This window comes from Leucopleurus acutus, assembly GCF_964270905.1.
Source record: "Leucopleurus acutus genome assembly, chromosome: X".
Taxonomy (NCBI): Eukaryota; Metazoa; Chordata; class Mammalia; order Artiodactyla; family Delphinidae; genus Leucopleurus; species Leucopleurus acutus.
Window position 1 is genome coordinate 112,163,352 of NC_139148.1, and position 11,083 is coordinate 112,174,434.

General features: G+C 37.9%; 2 protein-coding genes across 2 annotated transcripts; both read right to left on the reverse strand.

Moving 5' to 3' along the window:
* Window positions 1-49: 49 nt before the first annotated feature.
* On the reverse strand, window positions 50-2,319 carry LOC309978047 (fibrous sheath-interacting protein 2-like; the record flags this gene model as incomplete). Its single annotated transcript, XM_082864405.1, is given in 4 exon segments — window positions 50-508; window positions 510-989; window positions 993-1,380; window positions 1,382-2,319. Coding segments are annotated over 4 exon segments (2,265 nt in total).
* Window positions 2,320-2,507: 188 nt separating this feature from the next.
* On the reverse strand, window positions 2,508-4,813 carry LOC309978048 (fibrous sheath-interacting protein 2-like; the record flags this gene model as incomplete). Its single annotated transcript, XM_082864406.1, is given in 2 exon segments — window positions 2,508-4,504; window positions 4,507-4,813. Coding segments are annotated over 2 exon segments (2,304 nt in total).
* Between the last annotated feature and the right edge of the window lie 6,270 nt (window positions 4,814-11,083).

Here is an 11,083-nt window from a genome sequence, read left to right on the forward strand (position 1 = left end):
GCGTCAGAAAATATCAGAGGCAGTCTTGGAGAAATAGAATCCTTTGCATTTACTGCAAGCATGATAGCAGAAGTGAGATTTTGAAGAACAATATCCACCATACATTGGAAATCATAGCAACATACTCCTTAGGAACTAAAAGCCTAAGAATAGCCTTATTTGCATACTCGGGGTCCCTTTCAGAGTTTGTTTCTAAATGTCTCCCACTTACATTACACTTAAGAGTGGATACAGCAAATGGGAGATTATTCTCATCTATTGTTTCCTCACAGATGTCAATTAAGATACCTTCAATGATATCTAGTATTTGACATTGAAGTTTTTCCCGATAATCACTTTTATTGAACAGCTTTTCAACAATATCTTCTGGCCGACCTGGATCAGTCTCTCTGTCAAATATATTCTTTTCATATTTGCCTTTAGTAGACACAATATCTAACGTTGTGTTAACAACCTGACTTGGAATACTTTCAGAAGCCACAACATTATGTGTTAAGAATGGAGTTTTTTTTTATTTCTTTATCTAACTTACGTTTGATTCCTTGTAAAATTTGTGTAGCCACTTCTGTTGCATATATATTTAATTTAGAGGCACTCAGTTGACATATTGAGGTGGTCTTTCCTGATTTATTATGATCCACTGAGCAACAAGAAAATTGGTCATCAGAATATGAATCTTTGGTTGATAAGCATGGTTGGCTTGAAGCAGTCTCATCCTGCTGTAAAGGTAAAGCCATTGGAACTGTGAAATTGATAAGAGGACAAAAGAGGGCTTTTACTTTGGTGCTAGCAAATGTTTCTAAATTTGTTAATACTGACTGTATAATATCTTCAACTACATTTATTTTGGTCAGTTTACCAATATTGAGTGTGGACTGAAGTGTACATGGATTTCTGTCCAGTATGGTAGAATAAACAGGGGACTTTCCTCCACTGGTATGTTCAGTAAAAGAGATATTTGCTGGAAAGGTGATAGTATTATACCTATTTTAATTTTCATTTCTATCTGTCATAGCAGCAGAATAAAGTTTTTGAAATATGGTTCTAACAATATTATCTGCAACAATGGTTCCATCCGCTTCAGACACTAAAGGGCCCATTGTTTTATCCAGGGGTTGAACAGATGTTTGAGCAAGTGGCTCATCACCAGCATGAGGAATGTCACATAAATGGGACTGGGGAAGAGGAAGCACATTTGGTTGATCAATTAAATCATTCTGAAAAATTTCATTCAAAATATTTCTTATAATGGGCACGACTGGGGACTTTTGTAGCTCTTTGAGTTCTACTTCAAATTTTTTTAATGTTCTTTCGAGTTCCTGTTGCTTAAGAGAATCTGATTTAGTTTCTTCTTCTGTTGGTCTTTCCTCTTCAGCACTTTCTTTCTGTTTCTGCAGGGTCTTCTAGATATGACTCTGGGTCAGCTCCTCCAGGAAGAAAATTTCCATAGGTTGGCCTGTATCTATAATTTTCAATGCCTCTCTCTTCTGGTTCAGTTTCATTAAAGATATCTGGAGAAATTGCATCCAAAATGAAATTGACTAAGTTCTTAAGTGTTTGTTTCTCTTGTAGTGGCTTGCTTATACATGTTTCCAAATCTGGCAAGCTCACGTTTAATTCAGTTTGAATAGCTTTCAAAATAGTACTTGACACTTTCTTTGCATGCATGTATAAAGTCGACTGCAATCGTTTTTCACGTGTGTTAGCACAAATGTTGGTATTTTCACTTTCCCAGTATGTCCTGCTGTTCTTTTTATTTCCACTGATTATAGCATCCAGAGTTTCTAAATTTCCATTGGCAAACCCTTCCAATTTAACAAAAACCATTTTAAGGATATCTGAAGCCATGACTTTCAGTTTATTTAGATGCTTTTCTTTTGTGGTTCCTGTTTTGGGGGCAGTAGTTTTTCCCTTTTTGTTAGTCACCTCTTGGCTACCTGGCCAGGTCACATTGGGCACCATGCTGAAGATTATGTCAGAGCCTCTGCTCATTTCCTCAAGAAGCAAAGCAAATGACAGGCTATCAGTGTCAATATACTCTGAGATAGCTTTAAATTCTGAATTTTTGAAAATGCAATCTATCTCAACACCACATAATTTTGAAACAATACCTTGTAGAATTGTATGAGAAATTAGCTTAAGATTGGACTGCAATGTACTGGTTGTTCTCAGCTTCTCATTGATCCTCTCTGTATTTTGCTCATCAGGTAGGGGAGACTGTGGATGGTCTCCTATGAGCTTGCATAACATGTCATATAAGGTATCTCCAGTTCTATCTAGCACTTGCAATCTAGTACATTGGTGAACTTCCTCCTGCATGTGCTGGCAATGAGAAGGCAAAAGTTTTTGTTGATCGATGCCACCAGTTCCATATGAGATTTTAGACCTTAGTTTATCTGAAGGGAGTAAAATATTGCTTTTATCTGTGTTTCCACTTAACACCTCACAAATGCAAGTTGCTAATGAAGTTGTCATAATGTCATTACTTAGCTTTGTGACAACAGAGTCTAATTCATTTTCAGTGTCAGTGAAAAATCCTCTACCTCTAAAATTCTTGGGAGGGTACCCCTGCTAAGATTTAGATTTTTCTTATTGTATTGTAGTTCTTCCTGGATAGCATCCAAAACAATTTTTATCACTTTAATTGTGTAAACACTAAGGTGAGATCGAGACAAATATTTCTTGTCAGGCGCAGGCTTTGAATGGGCAGCATGGCTTTCTGGTTTGAAGCGGTTTTGTAATTTTGGACAAACAAATGAGTTCAACTTCTTAAAAATCGTGTTAATGATCTTATCATTAATGTGATCTACAGGTTCAGATGTCGAGCCACTTGCTCCAGATTCTAACCAGGTATGTTTTGTAGTGTCTACACCAAGTGCAGATAAAAATTTCTTCTGTTTACTGTCAAACCATGTTGCTAATGGCTCTTTATTTGGTATGTCAGTATTATCTAGAGAAGTTTGATGTACTGATGAAGAATGTCCGATAATGTGACTAGAAGCCATGTGAAGTATTTTTAATACAGCATCTATAATATCTTGAGCTACCGTATGGATTTCTGACACAGAGAACATCTGGTCCATCCATTCTTGATGTGACAGATCTTGTGGTTTTCCTGAGGTAAGAAGTGAAGCCTCTCTACCATTTTTATAGTCTAAGTGTTCAGAGAGCCCAGAAGATATATCTTTGAGCATCTGTGCTAAAATACTTCTAACTATATTTTCTAAAGCTTTTTGTATTTGATCCGTTTCATCTTGGCTGAAAAGTAAAATGTCTTTATTCACACCAGGCTTGTCCTTAAAAAGGTCCTTATTATTAAAAGTTGGAAGGTCAGTATTTAATCCCTGATCGTGAAATACTACTTTGTCTTGATAAGCAGGCTTTGTAGGTAAGTTCATACTGCTTTTGTGTTTAAAACCAGCATTTTCCTTTGTTAACCAGTGATCAGGAACCTGTTCTTGTAATTTTGCTTTTTCATCTTTGATAGATGAAATCAATACATTTTCTACAATTTTGTCTATTTCTTCATTTTTGTCTTCAGAGTAAAGGACCATACCAGGGACATTAATAGGTGGAAATAGGCACACATACCTAGGAGCATTAGTTACTCTAGTGCTGGTGAGTCTGTTGTCTTCTTCAGTGCCAGAAGGACTGCTCATTCTGGAGTGTCTACTCTTTTGGACATCTGTTTTCACTGGTGTCTGATGTAGCTGAGCCAAGATATCATCAAGTAGCTGAAGGATGATCACTGTTTCTTCAGTTGCAATGAGCCTTTCATTATTAAGTCCAATTTGTATATAGCCTAGTATAGTGCTGATTGCTTCCTCTATATAACCAACCAGAGAGGACTGGGAAAAAATATTTGACACTGAATTTTGTATTTCTTCCTTGCCAATCAAATTGGCAGCATCAGGTTCAACACTGGATTTCCTTTTGCTGGCTCTTTGAAGGAATGTATATGTTCGATCTTCCCTGTGTTGCTGATAAGCCAGTTCAGTTGTGATTTCAAGATGAAAAAGTTCACTTTGCTTAGAAAATGCAAGAGCCGTCAGCTTTTCTAAAATCGCATGAACCATATTCTCTGCAATATCATTCATGTTTTCCAAAGCATAGGGCAGTGAAGCTTTTGAAGTTTTTTCTTTTGGAGAAATGAAATGTTCTCCACTGACTAAGTTTGATTTAAAGTGAACGGATACATTTTCTTGTGAAAATTCCTCGGTACATTTTTTCTCAACTGCAGGCTGTAGCTTCTCAAGCACATTTTCCATAATTTCAGCAGCTGCTGAGGAAATATCAACACTGGAGAGCAAGTCTCCTTTGTCAGTGTCAGTTTGGTCAACCAAAGCTTCGGCCGTAACAAAGGAAAGGGTGGGAATGGTCTGGGTTAATTCAGACACCATTTCATGAAAAATGTTTTCTAAAATCAACTCAGTTTCCTTTTTTAGGTGATATTTAAAGTTAAGTAAAACATCATTTAACTCCTGCATCTCATTTACAGCTTTGCTTTTTCATCAGGAGACAGTGGGCGTTCTAAGCCATCTGTTTCAGTGGTAGCATCTTTACATTTCCTTGTGCCTGTTTCAATCAGTGCAACAAGGTGACTATTGGATTTACGGGTTTTAAGCTTGGGGGGTTCAGATTTCTCATTATATTTAGGTTCGGGGGTTTTAGGTTTCTTTTCTGAGTGTTCTTTCCTATGATGTATTCTTTCTACATCTGTTCTTTCTTTATGGGCAGAAGATGATTTTGACGGTGCCACTGGTTGCCCTATTGACTTGTCAGCTGCCTCTGCACAGGGCTCTGCCTGAACCATCTATCTTACTTGTTTCATATAGAAATGTTTCACGGCATGTGCTACAGCAATTCTCACTATCAGAAGAGAGGGTAGAGTCATCAGGCATTGGGTATATAATATTTCGTGACCTTTCTTCATATTTTGTGATGGCTGGATATAATACACTAGTCACTGCAGCCACAATGCAGGTCATTATATTTTGAATTATACTGTTCAATACTTCAGAAGTTATCTGGAAAGGAGGTGAGCGGGGATACAAGGGAAATCACATATGAATTTACTCTATTTTAGGGACAGGGACTAACCTTTAATTCCTTTTATCAAACAATGCATAGCTACAATCCAGCCACGGTGTATAGAGAGAACATAGGAAATCTATTTAGAACACCAGATTAGTTTCAAGTTGGTTTATTCTCTGTGGCTGTGATCTATTTTTTGAATAAGATTTTCTTTGATTCAAAATCCCTTGGACCCTATACTTGTGCTCCTAAGCGTATAGTTATACCACCACCTAGATTGTCTAATTGTTGAATATATTGTGTAGTGTTAAATACATTGCACCCTTAAAGCTGTCTGTCCATTTTATCTTTGTTTCAAAAATCTGAACACAGGGCTAGCATATACTTGAGCTCATTGTTGGTGAAATTTAAATGTTAATAAAATAGTACACCCATTAAAATAAAATAAAGCAGAAAAAACCCCCCAAATCCCTTGGAACTATAAAAGTTTATTGCTGAGGATAAATGGCTTCCTGGTTAAAAAAAAAAACAGCCAAGTGGGTGTCTAGGCTCGTAGAAAACAAATGCCCTGGCAAGAAGTAAGACTGTGTTTATGACCCAAGCAATATTTCTTAAAAATACAAACCAGGTTACCTCTAACAAACTATTTCATGAAACAAATTTGCAGTTCAAACATTTATGTGCCTTTGTGGATATAGCCTCCTTTTACTTAGGCATCCATTTAGCTAGGAGATGAGGGTAAAAAATGAAGCCCCATAGTGGAGGCATCAGCCTGTGGGTTCTGTGGCTGGCCTATTGCTGCCTTCCTCTGTCAATTGACTGTGTTTATATATGCAAACGACTACAGCTAGTTGTTAAAGTTTAATCAATGGGCAACGGTTAGCACTGATGATTTAAGGGAAATGAACAGGCTTAGGTCCAACGAAAGATTATCAGTGCAAACTCTCTTGGATTGGGAGGCAGAGGACAGCTCAAGAAATAAAGAAACACATTAATTTCGGAAGGAAAGAAGGTTGAGCCAGAACTCGTACTCAAAGGGCCAGAAGGCCAAGCAGTGGAGGGAAGTTGGGGCTCTTTTAGTATGAGCTGAAGTAGAAACCCAGGGACCAGACTTGAATGGCCATTTCCTCATGGTTAATTATGCTCACTATTACAGCTTAGACTGGACCAGGGGCAGATGCAAAGTGCACCTGCCAAACTCTATAACTGTTTATGTATGTGTACTTATTGCAGATATATTTTGGGATCATAAAAATCCTTTTGCCTATAATAAAACAGTATTCTTTTTAAAGTTGTTATCCTCAAGACAGCCAGACCAGGAGTGTGAACCTTCCACAGGAACTCTACTTTTCAAGGCTGTGGCTACAAGTCAGTGGCAGCAAAGGCTGGATGCCTGGCATTTTAGCTGTGCATTGTTTGATATCCTGGCATTTGGGCACCCGATTCCCTATAATGTTGTTGTTGCCTCAGAATTATCTCCAAAGGTAGCCCCAGATTGTTCAGGTTTAGGCCAACAATCAAAGTTAACACCTTGCCGTATGTAGCATATTCTCTCCTGACCCATTAGAGAAGGTTTGAGGGACGCTTCAAGGAAAAGCTGTTTTATTCGAGTCCATTTCCCAAATCTCCTAATGCATTTTTTATTGTGATAAAATACACATAACATAAAATTTACCATTTTAAAGTGTATAGTTCAGCAGCATTAGGTACATTGACAATGTTGCACAAACATCACTACTATCTAGCTCTCGTAATGTATTTTTTTTCACCTATTGTGCAGACCAGAAAATGGCTACTGAGTTTGAAAAACATAGTTTGAAATGACAGCATATGGTTGAAAAAGACTTGTTTTACTTATGTAAAATGTCCTAAATCAAACACTTCTAAGAATAATGTTTAAACATTAATAAGTAAGTTACTCACCTTCTTGGTCTAAATTGATCTAAATCCGTTCCAATACATATGAGCTAAGAATTTCAATATATATTATTTTCTTATCACCAGAGATAATGTACAGCAGACCTACATTACTACTCTTAGGGTAGCTGAGAAGAAGCATGTCCAACTTTGACATATAAAATTGGAACATTCATCAAGTTTTTAATGAAGCGAAATGCGATAAGTAGAATCTGATTATTCAGCTCATTTTCACTATACTATTAAACCAAGAAATATCGTTTTGGTGCCAGTATGTCTCAGCCTTTGTGTTTGTTGCACATTCTATGAATTGATCAGGTGTATGTTTGAAAGAGTGTGTGAGTGTGCTACTCCCCTGAACCCCTTTCTTGTTCATGATTCCTCTGTCTAGCCCCAGAGTTGGGGCTTATCAAATTTACCCTCTTCTCTGCCAGGCCCAAGTTGCAGCTCTCTTGTGACCAGGTCCCTTCTTTTGATGGAGTGGCTATCGTAAGACTCTTCTTACTCCCAGGAGAATTAAGAGACAGATCTAGGCATCCTGGCTCACCTGCCTGAGGGGCAGGATGCTCAGCCCTGAGCCAGATCTGCAGCGGTCTGCAAAGGTATTTCCCTTAATGCCTTCCCATTATGAAGTGGGTTTGTGGTATTTGATGCTTTCCCCGTGATGATTAAACCTCCTAAGCCTCCCTCAATCTACCCTCCTGAGCCCCCTGGGCAAAAGGCCAATAACAGTAACTTTGTACCCCCCTTAACAATAACTCTTTTAACAATAATTTTGGACCTCTGCAAAACTCAAGATTAACTGAGAGTGAAAGGCAAGGAAGAGAAAACGGCCAAGAGGGAAACTGACTAATATCAGCAGATGATTTTGCTGGTTGTCTGATTCACAGATTTTTCTCTAGTAACATATTAGAAAATATAGTTAATTGCTTTATCAGTGAGTTTCATCGTACATACTTTTTCTTGACAGTGATTTTGATGGTAGTCTTGTTGCCTGAAAAAGTAAAAAGAGATTGATTTTATTTCTTATGGTTAATAATTTATGTAACTTTCCTCCAAATTCCTAATCATTGAATCAGATTACCCGCTTTGTGCTTGGGAGTTTTTTTTCCTCCCCAGCAATTCACAGAGAAGAATAAGCTTTATTTTTTTATCTAACCCTCCTATTTAGCCTCTTATTTAGAAATTGGCCCCTGGGTATAGGACATGCTCTATTAATTACTCAGAGGAGTAGAATAATTGCTGCATAAAGAGTAGAATAATAGGTGCTGAGTAAACTAACACCTATCTGATATTACCACTGTTGATCCACCTTAGCCATGTTTGTTCTGTAGTGAGTTGAGAAGAGCATGGATGGGGTTGGCGAGAGAGGGGATGGGCTAGTCCTTTCTGCCTGTCCTGCTTGATCAGAGCTTTCTGATAATTCACTTTCTACCCACCTCCTCAAAATTCCTAATCTCCTCTCCTTGCCCCACAGTAGGAAAAGATCTATGGATGATCCACTGACAATGATAGATTAAAATAACGGGTTTCAGATCATATGCAATACCAAATTAGATGGAGCCCTTTTCTAGGTATCACAATATTCTATTCTGTGTTCTAATCAGAATTATTTGTTATGACCTACTACATGGAACCAAAATTATATTTTACTAAATTGTAGCAAGAGAACAACAAAATCATGTAAATAATAGAATAATAACAAAAAGTTTTAAAAAATCAAGGCCTAAGACTAATTATGATTTACTTTCATATTTTTCTGCCTCCATGGATCCCTTGCCTCTCTTCTTCTTGACCTTCTTAAAGGAAACATGGTGCTTCTATTTTCATTTTTACTTGTCCTGCCTTTATGTTATCAAATTTACTTTTTCCTCCAAGGCCTAACAATTTAATTTTGAGACATACAGTCAGACTGTGAAATTACAACCTAAATCCTAGCAGGAAAAGGTCTCAGTTAGGGTTAGGCATCAATAGCCCATCCACAGACTAATACCTTTTTGCAATATAGAACCTAGAACATGAATGCTCACATCAGTGACATAATTCCTATCCTTTGGCTTCATTCATTTTTCTAAGACCCAGTTTCTTAGGCCAACTCCAGCACAATTTCTTTTTTGTAGATCCTTGGCAATCCAATGCACCCAGATTCTTTTTTTCTGCTCTCCCTATCTTATACCACAGGCAGCAAGTGGAGTCCTGTGTATGTTTCTACTTCTCCCCACAGACTTTCTGTCCCAAAGGCATGCATTTAGATAAAAGGAAATAGCACAGAACTAAGAACAAAACTAATCATATAGATCAGAAAAGCCTTATATAAGACCACTAGAAACTAGTTGTAATATTGGATACAAATCTGCAATTTGCAATGAATTATCAGTTTCTCTTTGGAGTCAATTGAGCAGAAACATGCAAATGAACTCACTGTTATGTTGGAAAGTTCCGCAACAATTCTAGGAGTGCTATAATATTCCATCCACTTTTCCCTAGTCTTAGGTGGTTTTCCCTAATAGGCTGATGCTACTAAAGCGTCTAAGGTTTAGGTCATTTGTACTGCCAACTCTTTACTTCTTAAATAAAGAGGGCAGTGATATTAATGATAATTAGTTTAGAAGCCCCAAAGATAAGGCACAGTTTTTCACCATTTAACTTGCTATGTCAAAAAACTATAAATATAACCTTTCTCTTCCTAACCTTCTCCTCCATACAACCTCACTTTAGTCCAAAAGATAACTGGCGAACCACCCCTTGAAGATTAATGTGACAAGACTGAATTTTAGTCTGTCTGCCTAATCCTTCTGAATATCTAAGTTTTAATGTAACTGGTGGTCCTCTACTGGTACCTCAGGCCCACAGCTTTGGAGTGATGTCTCATACCTCCTGATCATACATACATGTAGTCCATTCTATTGCCAAATCCATTTACTCATTCCAGTGGTTGAATGGGATTTAAAAGCAGCACCTCTGTATCCTAACATCAGTGGTCCAATCTGATAAGCCAAAAACTGGGTAGTTCCATGGGTGGCCCTCCCTTTGCCTAACATTTTATCCACTGTCCTGCCCTCAATTCACTCTCTGGTATTGCTCATGTCTCCCTGTCTTTTCTCCTCGTGCTTTGTGAAGCACAAATGAGGTCAGGGGCAGTGCTTTATTCATCTTGGTATCTGTCTAATAACCAGCACTATACTTTGAACATAGTAGGTTCTCAAGAAAGTTTGGTAAATAAATTTCCATTTAACATATTTTAGCTCTATGTGTACAAATGAAGGCCACTGTGCAGGCTGCAAATCATTAATGGACTTCTGCAGAGAAGAAGTGTCTGTCTTCAATTTGTCGTATATGATGCTATCAGGGGTGTTCAGCAAAGTTACTGATTTGATAATATTACATCTCTCCTCAAAACCTTAGACTGTCACTCAATGAGTGAAATACAAACTTCTGAGCACAGTCTTCAGGGCAACAGACTCACTGCCTTCTTTACTCTGTTTCTCCTCTCATCTTCTATCCCAATCATCAGAACATACTCAGTATCTAAATGCAAAGCTTAATAATTACAACTGTTTACCACATCGCTATCTTATCACATTTGCTTCCTCCTGTCCTGACTTCTTTGGTTCCTAATTCTATTTTATTAAGCTTACTATGTATGTCCTTTACGTTAGCATTAGAAAAAACAGAACCAAGGAGTTGGAGGAAGAGAAGAGAGAGGAGGTAAATGGTGGAACAGACATGATGCGTCCACAGTTGAGTCTTGGGAAGCAAAGAGCTGCATCAGAACAAGAGGACTAAGCCAAAGGCCTTGAACCTGGGTTCTTTTCTGTAAGGTAAAGGAATGTGACGTGGGTGCAATGGGCAGAGTCATACCAGATGTGTTGTAGCTAGGTTTTCTTGTGCTGTGTCCTGGAATTGTCCTAGGTATAGCTAAAGGTATTTTAACCCTGTGTATTTGAAAGGAATGGGAGAGAAGCTCCAGGTCATATACAGAGTTCTGCATCTTAGCTGATTTTTAATAAAAGGGTATCCAGAGCATTTGCTATTGAAAAGACTCAAGTGATTCTGTAGTCTAGGGTGGGAGTTGGTCAGGAGGAAGAGGGAGGCAGGAATTAACACTGTATAAAACTACACATAATCATTA